General features: G+C 39.0%; 1 protein-coding gene across 2 annotated transcripts in view; it reads right to left on the bottom strand.

Moving 5' to 3' along the window:
* LOC149145070 (ENHANCED DISEASE RESISTANCE protein (DUF1336)) overlaps nt 1-23,169 on the bottom strand; it is a 483,701-nt gene that overhangs the window by 375,752 nt on the left and 84,780 nt on the right. For both annotated transcript variants that reach the window (XM_089453046.1, XM_089453045.1), the window contains exon 7: nt 15,445-15,567. In XM_089453046.1, the coding sequence (XP_089309172.1) occupies nt 15,445-15,567 (123 nt within the window). The remainder of the gene's footprint in view (nt 1-15,444; nt 15,568-23,169) is intronic.

A 23,169-nucleotide genomic window follows, 5' to 3' on the forward strand; every position in this document is an offset into this window, starting at 1 on the left:
TTGATGAAGTAAAGGCAGATCTATAACATTCCAAAGCAAATCTGGAGCAGATTCAAAGTACCTCTTGAAGACTTTTGGAGTAGCTCTCATTGAAGACAGTTTGTAACAGATTTTGAAGACATTTGTTAAACAGACTTGAAGGAATTATTGAACAGACTCTTTGGTCTTCTTTGGAGTAAACCTTGAGAGGCATTCTAGAAGCAAACCTTGGAGACTGAAGCTCACCTTAGAAGATCCCTTGAGCAAATCATTGAAGAGTGTGTTGAAACTTGAAATAGCTTATTGAAGACATCCTGTTGGAAAGTATTGATATGCATTATTGAAGACCTTGTGAAGACATCTTGAAACCGATCTTGAAAGCATTCTAAGAGACCGATACATGATTGAAGCCCTCATGGATTAACATTGGAATAGTTGGTTTGGGTATCATGAAGAATCTTGGGGACACCTCTAGCAATTGATAAAGTTGTCATTGATGAGCTAAGCATATTGAAGATCAATTGAGGGCATCGTTGAAGGCAAACTTGAAAATACTATTAGGGCTTGTTGCAGAAGACATTAGTAGCCTTGAAGAACCATTCAACCTATATTGAAGAGCTGAAGCAGATTGATAGGGTTGGTGCCCTAGAAGATAGGTGTCCTCAAAAAGATCAAGTTGGATCCTGTGCCAGAAAAGAGGGTTGCTGCCCTAGAGGATAGGAGTCCTCAAGAAGATAAGGTTGGAGCCTTGTGGAAGATAGGGTTGGAGCCCTAGAGGATGGAGCCTTGTGAAGTCCAAGTTGGTGCTTGGCAAAGTACAAGTTGGAGCCTGGTGATTGAAAGATTGGTGTCTTCATCTAGGGTTGGAGCCCTAAACATTATTGTACCTAATCTATTGTAAAGAAGATTGGAGTCCTCATTATTTCTTATTGAATTTCCATCACCTTGGGTCTAGGTTAGAGTCCTAAAATCACTAACGCTACCAAACCAAGAATCTCAACCATAAACTACTTTGCACAACGGAAATACAAAGCAGTAAATCACATATGCGCAGATATACACACTTTTTAACACAATTGTACAATATTGTACAATCACCAATCTTCATTATATTAAAAACCAAACCTGAATAATACAACAGTCTATGGTATACAAGATACAATGACAAACTTCGTTGCAGTTTCTATGTCATATCTCGTCCTGTCAGTCCTTCGCTTACGTACTGCTCACTAGTAGTGCCTTAGTCTATCAAGGCCACTACACATCGAAACTCTAGGAGGGTTGCCACCTAACAATATTGCATGTCACTTCTGCTGCATGTACACGAGCTCATATGTCTACTCTCTAGGTAGGCTTAATTCCCGAGCTCCAATCTTCCTTCTAGTATCCTCTTTTGTCCATCAAAGAACTGCTCATAAGGTTGCAAACTTAACCCAATCATGCACCAACAACGTCCTTCTTGTCTACTGCTCTAGGGCTACTTTGGGTAGCCAACACACTGCCCTCCAATCAAGTCAATGGCACCCAATCATGTCACTGCAAGATCTGCTCCTAGTTGGAGTTTTTTCACATCCAAGACTGCTAGAATGATCCAAATCCAGTCACCAAACTGTGACCCAACACATACCAAAACACTGTTGTTGTGACTCGTGCAATGTTGTAGTTTTTGGGACTAGTTAGGGCACTAACCACAACCCCTAAATACCCAACAAACACGCCCAAAAATTGCTCCTCTTGTTGTGGTTTCTCCTCCAAGTATTGTTGTCCCTTTGTGTTGCTCTCCTAGGGTAGTTACAGCCCTTAACACGGGATTGTATCCCTAAGACGACTACGGCACCCTTTAGCAGTCCAATCTAGGGTTGCGGCAGCCTCTTGAGATGATTGTCCATCCTCCACAATAGCCCTAACTCCTTCGTTGCTCCTCCTATGGTTGCAACCTCCACAAATAGGGTTGCGGCCCCTCAAAACAAACCTTTTGATGGCCCTATGTTACCCTTAAGATAGTCCACACCCACACACAGTAACTTGGCCTCTTCTAGAAGATTTCAAACCCCTGAACAGTCCTCTTCCTCCTCAATGTATGCCTCTCCTTGTTGCATCCTCAAATCAAAGTTATTCGAGTTCTTTTCATAGGTATGTATTGCCCAAGTGGATGCCAAAATGACATGTCTTCACCCTCTTTTTATAGCCTAAAGAGGGGCTCCAACGAATAGATGAAGAGACACATTTATTGGACTAATTTACATCAAGCCTACATGACTTGAAAACCAATAATTAATTGTCAACATCAATAAATTCAACTCGAAATTCGATGATTCTCAAAGCGTTGGATTCTCCTTTCCACCCTCTATCGTCCCATGCCATCATATGTAGAAATGTGCCTCCGTAATTGCCCCAAACATGTTTGGGTGCAAAACCCCATACTTGGGTTCCAAGCCCACAAGTGACACTTGTGGCGCTTTTCCCTCCAAACCCTGAACCCTAGGGCTTGGAGTACCTCCCAAGCTACACAAATCAACATTTATGACTAATAAAATTATTTATTCTATATTGTTCATTTTGTGTTTTGTTTATAAGTGATATAAAATGGTAAATTAACAATTGTAAAAGAAGTATTGATTCACCCCCCCTCTTCTCGGTATTTCCAAAAGCTGGAGGCAGAAAAAGAGAGTGAAATTCCCAAGAAGGAAAAGAAAACCCTAGCGAAGCAGAAGGAGATATTTTTCAACCAAGAAGAAGTTGTTTTTCTCTCTTTGATTCACACATGCAAAATTCTAAAGTTGTTGGGGAGGCCAAAGTTGTACGGATGCAATAGTGCCAAAATTTTGAAGCTGGAGATCGAAATTCTAAAGCTAGGGGCCAAAATTTTAGATTGAAGTTGCATCTAAGAAGCTGACACTTGGAGACTTTGGCAGGGATCATCTACTGGAAGAAAGGGCTGACTTGATGGAGGAGAAAGGTCTTATGGTCTCAGGTCTTGGTCTATCTCAATTTGAATTTGCCTGTGGAAGATTTTGACTGGGTTTTCTCCTATAGAGGGGTTCTAACCCTGGTTGAGTGCCTATATCTAGTATCCCTGATCTTCATGTTTTGATTTGATGATTGCTTGATTAGAAGAACATAAAGAAATTTAATAAGAACACAAGAATATCACAAGTAATTGTCATCATAAGAAGAAAAAAAATTGTCGTTTTGATTTTCTAACATGGTATCAAAGCTAAGGTGAAAGAGAGAAAAAGGCAACTTGAAGATCTATTAAAGAAAGGAACAAAAGGAAGATCATTACAGAAAGGATCATATAAGAATAGGAAGGCCTACTATCTATGTACCATCATGTCAGATGGATGGACTGATCAAAGAAACCGTACCATCATAAACTTTCTTATCTTCTGCCCACAGGGAACCATGTTTTTAAATCAGTTGATGCATCTGATAAGGTAAAAGATGGGCAATTGTTGTTTCAGCTATTGGATCAAGTTGTTGAGGAGTTGGGGGTGGCTAATGTTGTTCAAGTCATCACAGATAATGCCTCTAACTATATTCTTGTTGGTAAATTGTTAGAGGAAAAATACAAGACCATCTTTTGGACCCCATGTGCTGCACATTGCATAGACATCATGTTTGAGGATATTGGAAAATTAGATTGGGTCAAAAACACTGCAGATCATGCCAAAAGCATAACAAAATTTATCTACAATCATTCATGGATTTTGAGCCTCATGAGGAAACACACTGGGGGCAGGGATATTATTAGGCCTGCCATCACTAGATTTGCTACTCATTTTTTGACATTGCAATCTATGGTTTCACAACATAGAAACTTGCAAAAGATGTTTTCTAGTGAAGAATGGAATCTAAGCCAATGGTCTCACAAACTGGAAGGAAAAGAATTGAAAAAGAAAGTTAATGAATAAATATTTTGGAGAAAGGCAACAAATATTGTGAAGCTTGCTGACCCACTGGTTAAGGTGTTGTAGTTAGTGGATGGGGAAAGATTGGCTATGGGATTCATTTATGAGGCTATGGATCAAGCAAAGAAGCAAATAAAGAGGGCATACAAGGATAAAGTGGCTAAGTATGGGCCCATTTGGGCAATCATTGATGAAAGATGGAACAATCAACTCCATCGCCCTATACATGTAGCTGGGTATTTTTGAACCCACAGTATCATTATAAAGCTAAGGAGACAGTAGCTTTGAGGGGGGAGGTTAGAGATGGACTGATTGACTGCACTGATCGCATGATCCCATTAGAGTCTAATCAGCTGGAGATACATCGACAGGTCACGACCTTCATGAATGCCTCAGGTACATTTGGGAAGAACCTAGCGAAGATTGCAAGAGAAGCAGATGAGCCAGGTAAACAAAAATTTCGATTTTCAAATTCTTAATAGTTTTTTTGTTAAATCGTTTATAATTTGAAAGTTGGATATAATTTGTAATTTTGTTGAGCTAACTCATTACACTCCTATGTTTTTTGCAGCACAATGGTGGGAGGCTTTTGGTAGCCATTGTCTTGAATTGCAGAAGTTTGCATTTCGTATTTTGAGTCAAAATTGCAGTGCTACTGGGTGTGGGCGCAATTGGTCCGTCTTTGAGAGGATTCACACAAAGAAAAGAAACCGTTTGGATCAAAAACAGTTAAATGATCTAGTCTATGTCCAATACAACCTTTGGCTCAGACGCAACCAATTGCTGAACAAAAGACCTGATTCAGATCCCATTGTGTTGGAATACATGTAGGAATTTACAGGGTAAGTTCCTCAGAAAGAACACCAAAAGGACACCGCTCACAACCAGATCACAGATCAATACACCAGTATTTTTGACGTGGTTAAAACCCTCAAAGAGGAAAACAGTCCACGGCCTGCGCCAACGTGGCTACTACAGGCAATTTATTAATCAAAGAATGAAAATTTACGTAAGCTTCTCTCATGCACGGATTACTCGAACAATGACCCTCCATGCGCTTTAAATAGAACTCATGGACCAATCGGGTGTCAAGCCACGGATCAAGTGTCGGTAATACCGAGGAGAGAGTGAACCGTCGGATCACTACATATCGTGACCGTCGGATTGTAAGTTACAAAATGTACAACGGTAAAGAAACACACTTTACCTAACTCTATACTAGACCAAGTTGAACTTAACTATTTCTTATGTGTCGGAATATCCTAACATCCCCCCTTAAGAACAACTTGGGATAGGATTGAAGGATTTACAAATATGACACAATAGGAGAAGGAAGGAGGCACTAGAGCCTATCCCCCCTTAGTGACAACTTCTTGAACCCCAAGCATACATCGAAGTTTAGTGAACTTCGCCTCTGTGAGAGCCTTTGTGAAAATGTCTGCAACCTGATCATCTGTTGAACAATATTGCACTTCAAGAACATGGTCATGAATGAGCTTTCTAATGAAGTGCATGTGTAGTTCAATGTGTTTGCTGCGCTGATGCTGGACTGGATCTTTGCATAGCTGAATGGCACTTTGATTATCACACCAAAGTGTGGTTGGATGCTGCTGCTCAAAGCCAAACTCTGATAGGATCTGACGAAGCCACAAGGCTTCCTTACTAGCTTCCACGGCACCACGATATTCTGCTTCTGCTGACGAAAGAGAAATGGCAGCCTGTTTCTTACAAGCCCATGTAATAGGTCCTGAACCAAGAGTGAAGACATAACCGGCAGTAGACTTCCGATCATCAGGGTCACCAGCCCAATCAGAATCAGTGAAAACAACTAAAAGAGGAGCTGCTTTGGCACTGTAATGAATCCCAAACTATACTGTACCTCGAACATAACGAAGTATTCTTTTGGCTGCTTTCCAATGACTTTCAAGGGGGTTTTGCATAAAACGAGCAACAAGGCCAACAGCAAAGGAAAGATCAGGACGAGTATGGGTTAAATACAAGAGTTTTCCTACAAGTTGACGGTATAAGGTAGCATCAACTTCAGGAGAAGTACAAGAGACTAAAAGTTTGACTCCAGACTGAAAGGGAGAAGGGGCTGGCTTACAGTCTTCCATGTGAAAATGACGAAGAATATCACAAGCATACTTGGACTGGGAAAGGGAAATACCCTCCTTGGATTGCAAGACTTGAAGACCGAGAAAATAGTGTAAGTGTCCTAAGTCTGTCATTTCAAATTTCTTTTTAAGGCTCCGATACCATGTAGGAATTTACAGGGTAAGTTCCTCAGAAAGAACACCAAAAGGACACCGCTCACAACCAGATCACAGATCAATACACCAGTATTTTTGACGTGGTTAAAACCCTCAAAGAGGGAAACAGTCCACGGCCTGCGCCAACGTGGCTACTACAGGCAATTTATTAATCAAATAATGAAAATTTACATAAGCTTCTCTCATGCACGGATTACTCGAACAATGACCCTCCATGCGCTTTAAATAGAACTCATGGACCAATCGGGTGTCAAGCCACGGATCAAGTGTCGGTAATATCGAGGAGAGAGTGAACCGTCGGATCACTACATATCGTGACCGTCGGATTGTAAGTTACAAAATGTACAACGGTAAAGAAACACACTTTACCTAACTCTATACTAGACCAAGTTGAACTTAACTATTTCCTATGTGTCGGAATATCCTAACAATACATTGATCCAACATCAGATTGGGTAGTGGAGAGTCATCCAATAGAGTTTGCTTCTGATGAGGATATGGATTTTGAATTACAGATGATAGCATCACTCGAACATAATGTTCAGTTGAATGCAGATCCTGATCCACTTGTACCAGCCTCAGCCCCACAGCCAGCAAGTCCTCCAATTGCAACCGCTTCCTCTGCTCAGCCACGATAGAAGCGCATATCTCGTCTATCTCAGCTTGCATCTGTTGCACAGCCTGCTAGTGCTACCACTTCTACAGTTGCAGTTGAATATGATGAGGAGGAGGATCCATGGGGCCCCCTGTCTAACTCTGATAATGATCCAAAGATTGATCCACATGATCTTGGCTCCTCTGGTAGTAGCTACTAGCCAGTAGTATTGGTCACAGTTTACTTTTGTTGTAGAGGCCATTTCTAGCCTCCTTGGTTATGTGTTTTTGTTTTGATCTCTATATCATGATTCGTGATCATGTATGTATTGGACAGTGCACTGGGTGCCATTTTGATATAATGGATATATTCATGAGCCTACTTTGATCATATATTGTCTTCCATCTATATTCTAATGCTGTGTGTTTGGAAACATGAATGAAAATCTTTAAAATTATGTTTTTTTATTAAAAAAAAAAAAAATATATATATATATATATATATATATATATATATATATATGTATTTTTTACAACGACCGAGTCATTGAAATCGAGCCAGCGGAGTCGATACCGAGTCGGAGTCGACCCTCGGCCGAGTCAGTGTCAGAGTCGGAGTTTTAAAACATTGATAAAAACACAAGAATATCACAAGTAATTGTCATCATAAGAAAATATTTTTTCCTTTCTGATTTTCTAGATACGCACCAGCTCACTATCTTAAGGTGTCTCTCCAACTGCAGCAAGCTCATTTTGGACATCCTGAATCCTAGTAAGGTAAGGAGTAACCACTTCACCCTTCTGCATCTTGGTGGTCCTAAGTTTCTCCCTCAAGAACATCTTCTGATTCTTGAAAGGATTTTGACAGAGTGATGTGAGAGCATCCCACATTTCTTTGGTTGTATTCTTGGCCGCTATATGTGAGACTACATCATCTCGAACTCCGTCGAGGATCAACCACATCGCCTTGGCCATCTCTTATTGTAAGTCTCTAGTTGATGAGGATCTGTAGGTATGGCAATTTCTCTTTCTACATACGTCTTCAGACCATGCTCATCTAGCAAGAAAGTCATTATGGCTTTCCAAATACAATAGTTGGATGCACCCTCTAGTCTATCCTAATCTCTAAGTCCTACTGAGGCCATTTTCTGCAAAACTCACTACTGGGAACTAAATAAGAATCTCCTCCCTTTCTTGCTTAGCTACCTACTCTGCAATTCGCACTCCTTTCTAGAATGTACAATTATGCTTGTTGGTTCTGCCTTTGCAACTAGAAATTTCAAATTTCCTCCTGCAATTTCTCTTCCACCCGACACTGATTTTCTATTGTTGGTCTAGCTACAAACCCTCTACACCCAAATCTGCTTAATGAACTATTTGATATGCTCACCGGAATTGTTTCTCGGCAACACCACTGCCTGTTGGAGCTACTACTGAGCAATTTTGAACTTTTTCTGCCACTTGCAATTGAAAATCGAACTTCTGCTCTGCTACTCGCACTGCCTGGTTGGTTTTGCGTAAATATAGAAAATCGTGTTGCAGAACTCCTAACCCTGCACGAATTCTCCCTCTCGCTTCTGAGGCTCTGATCTGATCAAAATCGCTCTAATACCATGTGAAAATTTCCTTGAAATGTAGCAACTAGAATTAATTCTTCTAACTAATTAAATTATGCATTCTATTTTGTTACGGGAAAATAACAAATTAATCACACTACAACTTCTTCACCATAAAAACATTGCAGAAAATAAAATGTTGGAAACTGAGAAATATAGAGTGCACGTAAAAAAAATATGACATCGTTATTTTGGGACAAATGTCCCTAGAAAAACCCAATGTGGGAAAACCAGTGCAGCAGATGAGGTTTTATTTTATTATGCGGAAATGAAATTTTTTAGTACAATTTGGATGCCAAAACTTGGCAATCCTCAGCAAGAAAATATGGCAAAATTATTAAGGGAAAATTTCCCTTCTTCCACAAGCAATTCCCAACACCACCTGATTCAGTAACTAGCTTCTCCAAGATCCCTTGGGCAGGCCCCGACACAGCCCTTGCGTAGACCCTCACACACAGGCTGGTTCTACCTCTCATCAACTCGTCTTGCCTACTGTTGCCACTGAATTCAATCCTCTGGCCCTCTGGAACACTTTTGCAGCCTTCCATTACTAAATCCACCTCTAGCTCAGGCCAATCAAACTACTCCACTGAAGCTCCCTGCGCAGCCTCAGTGGGAATAACTCATCCTCTTGCTACTGCCTCTCTAAAACTGGAAACTCCAGATCACTGTCATGATCCCTCTCATGCTTGTGTCCTTACTCGCTCAAACTCTTCTTCCTCTGCTCAATCTTTGCAGCTAGATAGCTCGATCTGCCAATGAAATCGCACTCTGGGTGGTCTAGTCTCCTCCTCCTCAACCCCATCGACCTCCTCTTATAATCTCTCGTTGAATCACCAATAGCCATGATTAGATCCTCATCAAAGGCTAAGATCATCCCTAAGTCGATCCATGTGTGTTACTCCACTGAAGCTCCCTGTGCAACCTCACTAGGAATAACTCGACCTCTTGCTACTACCTCTCTAGAACAAAAACTCTTCCAAATCATTGTTCTACTCCCTCTCACCCTTGTGTCCTTATTGACTCGAACTCTTCTTCCCCTACTCAATCTTTGTCGCTGGATAGCTCAATCTGCCAACAAACTCGCACTTAGGGTGGTCTAGTCTCCTCCTCTAATGCAGGAGCATTCAACCCAAGAGAAAATCTTTGTAATTAGTAGACATAGGGGGTCATGTGTTTTAGGGAAATTAGTTTCCTAAGTCTCAAGTCAATGCAATATTTAGGCCTTTAAGCGTGATTTAATTAGATAATGGGAGAATATGTAAATGCTCTCAAAACAAATAAATGAGAACATAAGTAGTTCCATGATCCTAGGAGCAACAGAAAGCTTTTAGGCATAAAGGGAAGAATAGATGTGGACCATTGAGTAAAACAACGGACTTTTCTGTTTTAAAACAGAGAAAAAGATGGAGTGGGTAAAGTTTGCCACATATTTATGCATGTAGCGAGCTTTAGGGCTTTAGTGGGTGATTTAAAGAAAGGATGTGATCGATTCGATCCAATGGTTCCATATAAATGTATGTAAGCCTACGGGCAGAAACAGGAGGCCACTAATCTTGAGAATCAAGCCTGTGCGTGAGACTGAGGTGTCTCGAATGTAATTTGTGCTTTTATATTAATATATGCAGAGTTATTCTTGATTGTGTAAAAGAGTTGAATGCATGTTTAAAGTGTTGATTTGTATGTGAGCTCGTAGGCTCTGTGACAGGGGCTTACAGACAAAGTTATGTGGAACATGCAGAGAGAGAGGAGGTCGATTCAGCAGAATCATAATGGACCATCGAGTCTAACTGAAGTAGCAAAGTGGAGCTCTAGAGATGTAGCAGAGTGAGGATTCACTAAGGAGTAAGCTCAGAGTGTTTGAGCAATGGGAAGGCGGAAGCTGAAGCCTTGAATAAAACAAAGAAACCACAGAAAACCCACTGAAACAGCGGAAAATTCCAAGTAAAAGGAATAAACGGAGAAGTGCAAAGCGACGCTCAGCAGTCGTTAGATCTCATAGATCAACGGTTGTGATTTAATCACATCGGCAGGAGACCTTTTAAAGTGATCAGAATGAGCCTTGGAGAATTGCGAAGAGCAAGCAGCGATTAATCGTAAACCGTTGGATCGTGGCTAGATCAATGGTCACGATTTAAATCACATATTGACAATTGGAGGTGCCAAGGGTCAACGGTTATGAATGTTGCAATATCGCCGAGCGATAATCGGCGATCGGCGTTGGCAATATATCAGCGTTGGCGTAGATCGGGGTTATAAGCGGACAGACTTGGAAGGAGCGGACCCGACGGTATTTGAGAATGCAAATACATAACATTTGAAGTCCGGTACATGAGTTGGCGCAGGATTTCCTTTGTATTTCTCGTCTTTCCTATGTATTATGTTAAAGTGTTGTGCGAGTCTTTTAAGACTCAATATATATATTAATGTCTTTGATAACTGCATATCGGAGCGGAAAGGGTATTGATATACATATAAGTGGAGTGTCGACGGGAGCGATAGCCGATTGCAATGAAGGTATCATTGAAATCTGTGCAAAGGCCGTAGTAAGGCAAAAAGGTATGTTTGTAGAGTTTCTCCTTTGTAAACGTATGTTTTCCTTTATAAAAGGAGTATAAGGAGAAAAGCGCCGATAGTGTTTTCGTGTGTTAATCCACACATAACCAAGGGTTTCAAAGGAAGATTATATATATATGGATTGTAGCTTGAACTAAGGTTCTGAAGGGTTTTAATTCCCGATAGAAGGATTTGGAGGAAAGACTTTAGTCGAAGTCTTATACAAGGCTCAAGAGTTCATACCATTCTGATAAGAGGTTTTAGGCGGGGTGATTAGTTCCGATTAACAAAGGAACTGTATAAGCGAGCCCTAACCATTTATGGTCTGAAGATTTAACTCCATTGTAGAGTTAAATACCTGGGACAGTTGTGGATGCATTGTTGCTAATGAATACTGTGGGTATATGTTGGGTAACCCTGACATCAGTTTGCTAAGTATGGTTATATGTTGGGGGACCCCTACATCATCCTCCTCAACCCCATCGACCTCCTCTTATAATCTCTCGTTGGATCACCAACGGCCATAATTAGATCACCATCAAAGGCTAAGATCATCCCTAAGTCAATCCATGTGAGTTTCTAGAGAATTCTCACCTTTCTCAATTATTTGTTGTTAATTAATCATATTTCCAAAGTTAGACTTAGGAAATATTTAATTATAGACTAATTAACTTAATTGAGTCATTTCTAGGTGTTTTCTCTACGAATTTTTCCTGGGTTTTAGAGTTTATGTGTTCCTTAGCCTCTCTGACCAAAGTCAAGACTAGTACACCTGTCAGATGCTACAAAACTAACAATCTCTTGAGATCGAGTGAGTGAATGAGTGGGTGCCAAATGAGGTTGAATCATCTCAATCATATAGTCTTTCCAAGGGGTCGAATTCCTTCCTTTAGGCCAACTTGAAGCTATCAGGGCCGACTTGTACTTTGGAGGTTTCCAAGACCTCTTAGACTCAAAATAAATTCTTTTACAAGATATATTTTTCCCGGAAGAGTCTTATAAACATGATGTTGACTTTCTTGACTCATGACAATATATCCTATGACCTAACAAACCCTATAATCATGAAAAACATGCGTTTACCTAGAAGACCATCAATAAAGAGCACGAAACCCATGCTTTTAAAATAATAACTTTTTCTTTTCTTCTTTTGTTTGTTACATAAGATACATATTGAAATGAGTACAATAACAATTATGAAGATCGAAACTAGTTACATTTCCAACAACAAGAACCTGTGATGGTAAGGAATCGACAAATTTGATAGCAAATAATTGAATTTCACAACACTAACATGGATTGTACAGAGCAAAGTAGTACAGACTTTTTAAGGTTGTACTACAGTACAGACAAGTACTATATGAGTAACAGCAACGTAGTTCATGCAACATGGCAGGTCGTTCAAAGTGGTTGAAGGTTATGGTGGGTCATTCAGTGTGGTCGAAGACTTTGTCGAGTCGTGCAGAATGGTGGGTGCAGTCGAATGGTCGTGACGTTATTCAATGGCAGTGGCTAGTTGGTGAATGTGTGCCCGTGGCAGCGGCTGAGAACAATATTGACATTGGTAAGTCGAATGCAGTGGGACGGTCGTTGTGGTTTCCTTCGATGGCTGACTTTGGATGTCGTGGATCCTATTGCGGCGGGTATATATATATATAATTTTTTTTTTATATTCTTTTTAATGTATCTATATACAACTTTTTCTAATGAGTATTTTTATTCTTTTATATATATAATAATTTTCTATCTTTTTCTTTTTTCTTTTTTAATATTTGTAATCTCTTTTCTATTTTTTCGTTTTTTTTTTTTTAATGGCCAGGGACATGAATGATGAAACTAGCTGAAAGGAGAAACTCCAAAAGTTGTGTAGCACAACACTTAAATCATGATGGCAACGAAGTTAACGAAGACTTAATGGCCAAAGACCACATCAAATTGGCTCTATGCAACAATTGAGTGGCCCAAGGATCAAACAGCTCTGATACCAATATAACGAACAAAGTTCGTACAATGCAATAATCTCCAGAACACTTGGAACATGAATATATCCATTGAGGATAAGAAACATATATATTGAATAGTGTATAAAAGAATTGATATGAGATATGAGATTGTTACAAATGAGGGCCCGCTTATATACCTAGGCAAGTGCCCCTTCATGAATGATCATGTCCTCTGGGACATGTCTCTTCAATTAACTAATTATTAGTTAATTTATTATTATTATGATGATTTATTATTTATTTTGTTTTTATTTATTTTTATTCATAACAAAACCCTCCCAAATTTCTTGTGAGTCTCATAAAAAAGGTTGCATTGCGTTGTCGCACAGATTGTCATGACAACGCTCAGACCGGGGGCTGTCACCCTAATCCCCGATCTCTCCTTTTAAGCCGTCTCCCGAGGTTGGGGGGTAGACCCTATGGGATAAAGGATGACCAACTGTGGACCAGTTGGGTTGGGAGACACAGCAAGGCAAATTAGCACCTGATTGATTTCAGAGCCAGCTAAATAATTACAGTTTTACGACTCTAAGCAGCCAAATTTGTCAACAATCCACAGAAATATTTTCAGAATTTTAGATTTACTATGAGATACTTTAGAAAATCTCTCATGCATTCAAAAGATAAATTTTAATGATAAACCCAGGATAGAAACTGGCTGGGCTCTTCAAGAAAATGCTTTTCGGGAGTTGGCTGGTTCAGCGGAGAACTTCCCCAAACTCCCGTTGATCTTCACAATCTATATTTCTTGCACAGTTCACTTCAACTATCAATAAAGAGGGAAAAAACAGTACTAAACTCCAAATCCAATGGAGATACCTGCCATTATTTTCAGAAATTCTATTACCATTTAAACTCTAGTGAGTAAACAAGATACATGTGTTCAACATCACTCTTCATAAAGCTATTACATATGGTTGAAACTAAACCTATGCAGAAAAATGAAACAGCGTACATCATTTCAGCAGAGTAACACCAGCAAGATTTCAACCCCAAAGTCTTTTTCTATTGCCCAAGAACAAGATTACAAGAGAGCTTTCTTCAGCACAAAACTTACAGATCAAATGATCTTAAATGATCCTTAACACCCTATTTAAAGAAAAAATTCCCAACGGCTAGTTCGAGTGATCCATGTCAAAATGATCTCGACCATCAATAAGAATCAAAATCTCTTTTAATCTCATCCGTCGAAATTTTAAATGCATTTTAATATATTAAAAAATTAAAATCTTGCATTTATTTCCTCAAAATTTTGACTTATCATTATTTTATTATTTTATTTTATTTTTCAGTTTTTTATTTTTGGATCCTTGAACTTAGCCTTTGGAAAAATCACCTAGGACCTAAGACTTATGAGGGGATTAAAACATTTTCTAACCCTCAAGACACTTTACATCATGACTTTTACGATTTTACATCTCAAGGGGGAAAACCAATTTGACATAGATCCTCATAGACCACCCAGTTCTGCGACACAAACATAATCTAGCAGATCAAGCAATTTGTAATAACCTAACCAAATAGTTAGGATTATTTCCAAATTACTTTTACATAGACTCGACCAAGTACACTAGGATTCCCCTAAGATTCTAATGACAAGATTCATTCCGGCTTTGGGGTTAGGCTAAAGGAAAACTCTGCCGATCATGGATCGGTGATATAAAAAACCTTCCAAAACATAGATTATCACTAGATTATTAGGTTTACCTAGGCAATTTACATACATGACTTGGATCTGCTAAAATTATTTACAATTTACACATGCAGACTGGGTTTACAACATAACATGATCGGGTCGACGATGACTATCGAATGGCACGGACATATCGATCAAGCGCTACCACTTTTGCGAAAAAAGGGTCAACGCATTGCATTAAGAGATCACATCCTTAAAAGTAGTCGATAGATCATAACAATTCTAATAGGTGATAGACATGCTTGTGACCCCACTGGGACCCACAAGCATCATCATTTATCTAGCCAAGGGCATTCCACCGCAAATGGTGGGAATCACAGATCACCATCTTGAGATTTTGTATTATTGAGCACTTGTTATCTATCCCAGATGCCACAACTTGTGTCTGAGCTCTTTTAAAATCATCAACTAGAGATGCCTAAGGTATTTGTCCAGATGAATTGTGATAGAGAGGAGGCAAAAACTCTTTCAAGGTCTCAGGATCTGTAGATGATCTTCAGCTAATAATGCCATCTAAGGGGGGGTTGTCACTTCTAGGTGGGATGGTTTTTGGATATATGCAATCAATTTCTTGGCCGGTTGTTTCCAACTTGTCCTACATTGCAATGGATTTTTATTCATGCCTATAAAATTAAATGATATATAATAGTGAGCTATATTCATGATCATCATAAAAGTCGATCTACTTATTTGTTGGACAGTACATTTGATAACATAGAAGTGAGATTTAATCTACACATTACATATTAAAATGCAGATACCAATATAGATTTGACATTGTTTTCATATGCAAATACAATATCACAGTCATAAACATACCATTAACAGTATGAATACACTTCCATTCATGTTGTTCCATCACATCCCCTTCAGTGTTCTCAAAACTACTCAAGTCTGAATCCCTTCTAACGTTGGAAGTTTTCCTCAGAAGCATCTCTGGACCTGGAAATAAAACATAAATGAGAAATACACATACAACTCCCAAATTCTTGAATATCTAGGCTGCAGGTTTCTAAATATAGTTTCACAATATTTTGTTTATGTAAACAGAAAAGACCTTATGCTCACCCTTGCCAAAAGAAACCTGATACAAAGAACCATACGAAGCATTCTCATGTACACAATGAATTTGCAGAATTGTTAATGTGTAGGATTGCATGTGATATTCTTTTTTTCAGTGAACATGGTAATTGCAACAAAAAAGTTTACAGCCCCAATTAGAAGAGTTACTAGACTTTGTCATGGTACATCTTTAGCATGCTAAATAATGGCCTAAAATTGCATAGAACTATTTTTCATGAGAACTGTAGGATGAATTTGATGATGATCTACAAGTATCAGACAAGTCCACATTCAATGGGCCTCCATGACAGATGTTCACAAAAAGTTCTACATAGGGTGACCTACAAAAGATTATTTGATCAATGTCAACAAGGACAGATTGAATTTTGAACAATGTCAATAAAGATAAAGTAGCCTCTACATTACAAGGTGCAGAATGCAATGTTTTCTCAAAATTTGCAACGCAACTATGACATAACTGCATAGCTTTTAAATTATGTATGTGTGTGTGTATATATAAACTAATGATACAAGTAAAAAACAACACAATTGCAAAAGTAGTTGATATGGAAAAATAGTGAAAGCACCTTCTCCCAAGCGCAATGGAATAAAATGAGAGTCACTCCTATGGGACAGAGCACTAGACTTATGTCACAAGGTTTGCCATCTTTACCCTTGAGGCTCAAAGTTCGGCAAACGTCAACAAAATGTTCAGGTTTGGCTCAGATTTGGTTCAGGAAGGGTTGCCAAAGTTGTTACATTTTGTACACTGAAGGCAAGTAAAGGCATCCTGGCCAACACTAGTATAACAATTGATGCCACCTCCCACATAGATCAGCACAACTAAGCATGTAATTTATCGTTTTTTATTTTTCCTTTTAAACATAATACACACCAACACACATATATATTGAAAAATGTATATAGCCAAACTTAATGGTGAACCTTGTTGAAATATGTAATTAGGTTCGGTCTTCATAATGGCATATGTAATCGTGATTTTGTGTATTCAATGAAAAGAGAAAAATAAATTTATTATTTGTGTTCTTGAGGCATGGGTTTCATGCTCAAAAGAAATTTATTTTTAGTTCAAGCGCCCATTGAGTGCATCTAGGTTTGTCATAAAGTCAATTGAGTCATTTTCATGTATTGAAGACCCATCTGGGCATGTTACATATTGTAAGGAAAAAATTATTGAGTCAAAATAGAGTCAAAAGACCCTCCAAAACCTCGTCATGGCACAAAGATCAAGTCAGCCTCAAGCTAGCAATTTGTACCCCTCCCAAGCCTATAAATAAGAAGGAATTCGACCTCATTTACACACTCATTCAAGCAAGTTCGATCTCCTCAAAATAGAAGTTAGAAAAGGATGAAGAAGAAGAAGAAGATCAAGGTCGAAGTTTTTGGGCCTCTCTCTCTCTCTTTCATTAGGGTTTCTGCATTTCCTAGGCTAGACAAAATTTTGAAGTTGCATCAAAGTTGTGAGGCTGCAAGGTCAAAGTTGTGAAGTTGCCTCTAGATAAAAGTTGTGAAGTTGTTAGGTCGAAGCTACTGAAGTTGCATCAAGGTCGAAGTTGTGAAGCTACTAGGTCGAAGTTGTTGAAGCTGCTAGGTCGAAGTTGCAGAAAGTGTTGTTGGGATCGAAGTTTTGGAAGTTGCTGGAAGGTCGAAGTTTGTTGCTGGAACCTATGTAAGGAAGCTCATCAAAAAGGAAGGATGACTTCGTCTTGGAGGGTCTTGGTCAAGGGTCATAGGTCTTGGAATTCGACAATTTAAGTTCCATAAGAAGAGAAGGATTCTTATGGGTTTTCTTCTCAGTTGGAGAGTTTTTGGCCCTCACTGATCGCCTATCTCTTGTGTCCTATTGTCTCATTGTTTTTTATGATTTGGTAGTTGTTTGATGATAGAGCACACTAATAATAATAAGAAAAGAAGAAGTTAATCAAGTAAAGTAAAAATACATCACAAGCAGTTATCAAAGTAAGAGAAAGCACCTACAATGACCCCTAGATTTCTCAACAAACCTCATCCAAACCTTACTAGAAGATTCCAATTGGAATTGAATCTAATTGTTGTCAAACATGTACTTCAACCTGAACTATGTGACATAGCCCTAGTCCATGCAATGGTGCAAGAGAGTTGTCAGTTAGGGTAGAAATTGAGCTGCCTGATGAGATTAATGCTCAAAACAATCCCATTGGGATTGAAAGACACCATAGCCAAGAAGTAAAAGAGCTATATAATAGGTGTACAATTGATGGCCATACAGATGGGAGTCATATGAACACCATTGAAACCATTTCTATTGCTAGTAATATTGCAGTGAATGTGAGCTAGCATAGTCTGAGAGAACCCTCTCCTAGATCACCCTAGCCAAATGGAATTAAATCTAAAGAAGATCAATCTATAATTAATGCTTCTATAAGTGAAAAGTTTATTCTAGATGCAACAAATCTCATGATCATAGCCCTCTTCAAGAGTTTACCCCTTTGATTGATTCGGAACCCAAGCAATTTGTATTTCACTCCCTCAATGGAATCCTACCTCTTCATACTCAGCCTTTCAATGGATCTGATATTTCTAAGTGAAAAGCCCATGGAGATTGTCTGGTTGGATGGTCAAATTCCACATATTAGCTCTTGTGCCACTATGAAGGAGGTTATCCCAATGAAAATAGAGATCCCAATGAAACCCTAGGAGGATGTGAATTTTTTTTAGATCATGACCCTACTAAAGCATTAGGGAAGGAACCCAATATCAACATTGAATCATGTGCCCATTCTAAAGAGATTCACATCAAAAGGTGTCAAGGTACCTACCAACATTCAACAACCTTTGTATTCATCTAAGACTTTAAAAGTCAATCCCAAAACTAGAACACAATCCCATTTATGGGGTTGATAGCAATCCTTTGAATCCAAGCCAATGTTTAGCGACAAAATCAAATAAAGCTAGAGGATACTTTTAATTCGTTTATTGACCACAATAAGGAATATAAATAGGGTCACCAAAATCTAGAGAATAGCGGAGTTATCTTGTGTTTTTCGTAGCACATGCCAAATGAAGATGCCTTCAACAAATGGGTCATCTTGAACTGAGAGACTAAAGGGATTTCACTCCGCTCTTACAATATTTTGGGGTCCAAGTATCTTTGCCCACCTTCGAATTAAAATGTTAATACCTACGATGTCCTTTAACATGGCACATGCAATATTCCTGGCTCATTGGCTTATATGTGGTCCTACGGTTCTTATTTCAACCTACTAATATCACCCAGCGCACTATACTTTGTATCTTGAGTTTCTCAAGCTTCATGTTGATCTTCGACCTTTGGGGACCTATTTGCACAACATTTTGGTAAAGTCACGATCACTAATAGTCATTTAAATGTTCTTGATCATTTATTCATAATTTATTGGAGAAGCAAAACTAGTCTCAATGTAACACTACTTCATGACTATTTGACCCTAACCAAATGCAAAAGGACACAAATTGTGGATGATCATTTATGATGAACTACAGTTGTCATTGATGTCAACCCAAGCAGCAGCCAGTGGAGCCCCGCCTTTAAGGGCAAAAATGACAAGGAAATTTAAGGTTTTTTTCCATCAATGTCACCTTCATTTGATTCTCGTCATCAGCCAATTCCAATGGTATGTGGCACGCCACAACAGCCCTCACGATTTGAGAGATATACTTGTTTAAAGTTGAAAGCCCCATTTGGTGGTCAATATCCCCAATGTAGTACATGATGTGGCAGCCTTCTTTTGGCTAAGATAATAAGACTTTTCTCTAAGAATTAAATTATTTTTCTAATTTTCATGAAGGGCGTCAAATTTATTTTAAAATTAAAAGCATGTGAGCGGCTTTTTTTTGCTCAAAAAGAATTTGATTGTCAAAATTCAAATAGCCCTCCAATTAGGCCTCATCACAAAGGGGTCTTTGGCTCCATCAAATTCAAAATTTAAAATTGTGTTGCCCTCTAAATCCTTAAGTCGGCTGACTTCAAGAACCTTGTTACCACTCAATCTAGCAAGGGTCCTAGGTCAAATAACTCTAGACCAAATGACAACAATGGGACAAAGACCCATTGTCACCTCAGTTAGTGTCCCCTTCCTTTTACGGGCTTTAACCAATGGAGGGAGTCTCAGTATAAGGGAATCACTTGAATGATAGGATCAATGGCAAGGTATCATGTGATTTCCAAGGCCCATCCAAAGGAAAGGCTCAAATAATGGCTCAATGCTTCAAGAAGAAGCTAATGGCTCTCCAAGAATGGCTTAATAGGAGACCTAGACCTAGGAGTAAAGGTTATTCACTTACAAAGGATACTCCTATACCTAACGCTTCCTATAAAGGGAAAGACCCCTTTAAGAGCTTTGTAAGATGATTACCATACAAGGTCTTAACACCAATAGAGAGACGTAGGGAAAAATCCTAGTGAGGCCTAGAGCTTACAATGATTGCAAGAGGATGATCTTTGATGTGATTACTAGGTCAAGCAAGGAGAAAGGGGAAGGTCAAAATGGTTAACTTCCTTTGAGTTTTCAAGTGCAAGTGACCTTCAATGCTACCCTAACCAAAGAAGTTTAAGGATAAAATCAATGTTAGAGCTAGGCATTGAGATTTCTCTCAAACTAGCCACAGGAATTGTCTTAAATTTAGAGGGCTAATAGTGGACACAACAGCGCAATAGCCTACCAAATCGCTCTCAAAAATACTCCTAAGGAAATTCGCACAAGGCCCTAGTTGACCTTATAGGGTTAGGGAAGGATTCTGTCAAGGATGAAAAGAAAATGGTTTAGGGTTGATCGCCTAGGCTTAAGACCAGTGCCTTATCAATTGGGAGAAATGGAGTCAACATTTCCTTTTGATTTAGGAACTTCGCTCTATCAAGGAGACCTATGCAGCTTTCGCTAGCCCTAAAGAGGCAATAACTTAGATACAATAGATATTTATACACAAAGATTTATGGAGATTCAAGGACGCAATATGCAAAACGAGCCTCTATGCCCATGGCATGGTAATCAATGTTGTTTTGTGGTGGAGGCCCATGGCTCTCGAGTCTCAACGCTCACCCTACATAAGGCCCATGGCATGGTAATCAATGCTCTATTGTGGTGGAGGCCCATGGCTCTCAACGTGTTGATTTTTAATGTGCCTTCGACAAGTGGTTTCCCATGGGTTAGTCTCGACTCTCTACCTAGGGAAAAGTGTCCAAAATAATTTTTTTCCTAAGTGTAACTTTATAAAGTGAAAGTGACTTTAAAAGTGGTGAAGTCAATGTTAAATTATAAAGTGAAAAGTAACTTTAGACATAAAGTACAATGTGGGTATTTTATTTAATGGGTGACTTAAAAAATAGAAAGTGAGAATTAAATGCACAGTTATTCTCATCCCTTGATCTAAATGAATATGAGCCATTAGATCTTAGGGTTGCCCAAAAGTCATTTAGGGAAACAAAAGAGAGAAAAGAAATGGGAGACTGCATTCATTCTTCATGAGCAGATTGGAGAAAGGAGATTGAGAGCTGGAGAAAAGTTTTGAAGGAGAAATTTGTTGCAGCAAGTTGAAGGAGTGATTTCTAGGCAAAGTTGGGAAAAAAAATTGAGGCATAGAAGACAGCAGAAGGTACGGTACGAACAACATTTAATGTTGTGAGTTGTACGTCATTCAAGAGAAGTTTTGAAATTAAAAAAAATGAAAAAAAATGTACAATCCGTACAATACATATTTTCAACTTCAAGTGGGCACGGAAATTGAGGCAAAGTAGGCACAGTTTTCAAGGAGTTTTGGGCTGAAGACATAAGTTGTATTTCATTGTTATTTTTTGTCTGCAAATTTATTTTCCCTGAACTTGAAAGATAAATAAATTTGAAAATCTCTCTAACAGGTTTTCCCCAGAGAAGATTGAAGGGTTTTCACTGGGTCTAAGTTGACCAAAAATTTGTGTGTATTTTTATATGGAGAAAATAGAATTTCATATCCTATTCAAAATTCAGCAGACTTAACAGTTTTCAGGAATTCAGGATCAATGGGATTGTGGCATTTCATTAGATTATATCAAGTATGAAGTTATGCGATTAGCATTTAATCAAGAGCACCAAGCCCTATGTGTACCCTACTGTTGGTGGTGTTAATTGTTGAACTCCTTTGTCACGCGGCACGCCCTTAGCAAAAAATTACCTTTCAATCAAGTCAAAATCATCGATCAAGCATGTTAAGCTTTTTCTACCATATTTTAAGTCTTGAATTAGGTAGTTTGATCAAAATTGGGCAATGTTGACTAATGTCCCTAGACAATCGAGGTAGAGGCAAAGGCTAGACAAGAGGAGAAGAATCTAGATTCTAGATGGTTGATGCATCTAAATGGTTGACGCTCGAATAATTAATCATTAATGTACAATGGATGTTATATCTATCTTGATTTATGCAAAAATATGCATGTTTTCATGTCTTCTACAATTAATTTGCTATTTGGGACGTTTGTTTTGAGTATAAATGCAAAAAAAGATAAAAAAAAAAATATATATATATATATAGCAGACGCTTCGCTTCCTAGATTTTTGAAAAATGACGCTTTCGCGTCCCCACTTCCAAAAAACGTTTCTGCTTCGCCCCCGCTTCGTGCAACATTGGGTCCAAGTGCATCATTGTCTTTGTATGGCTGGGGTGCAAACAGGCAATATGTGGTGCTAAAGAAGCCCATGGCATGGTAATCAATGCTCTACTATGGTGGAGGCCCATGGCTCTCAATACTCACCCTACAAATGCCATTATGACCATCTGAAGGGCTTGGACCCCATATAGGGAGACCAAGTCCAAAATGGAGACCTGCTTGCAATCCTATATAAGATACAATGTGTCTCCTCACCTTCCAGTACAATAATCCATTAGTGCAATTGGGTAAATAAGCTTGCTAATCAGGGGCAAAAGTGGACACTTCATAGTGGCATGCCTTTCCAAATGGGCTTTAGAAAGTACAGGTGTTACTTTGCTCATCAAGAGAGGTTAATAAGGGACCCTATAAGGTGGTTTCAACCTCTAAGGGAGTAACAGGTCCATGGTGCATCCATCAATTGGCAAGTGGCATGTGAAATAACGATAGAACGGAATGGGTCAACGAGGAAGGCTCCAGGCCACATGTCATGGTGCAAGGGTAGCTATAATGAGGGAAGCCCGCATTGGGTGTATAGATGTAGGAGGGAGCAATCGCGGTACATGAGTTACCCCGGACTTTGTTTTTCCACCCTTCTTCATGTCTTTTTGCCTTTTATTGATTTTTCTTTCTTTCACTGCTCAGGCCTCTAGGGGATGAGAGCATGACGCATATGATGTAGCAGTGATTAACCCTTAAGGTCGAGCAGTTCATTACCCACAAAGGGTTGGGACAATCATGGGTTCCTTAACGATGCAAGGGGCCCTACGGACCAGGGTGATCGCCATAATGATAGGGGGTAGAGCTCATGTTTGTCTTTTGCC

This window comes from Pinus tabuliformis, chromosome X (genome assembly GCF_031772625.1).
Source record: "Pinus tabuliformis cultivar Carrire ecotype Pingquan chromosome X, CPIR1, whole genome shotgun sequence".
NCBI classification, from domain to species: Eukaryota; Viridiplantae; Streptophyta; class Pinopsida; order Pinales; family Pinaceae; genus Pinus; species Pinus tabuliformis.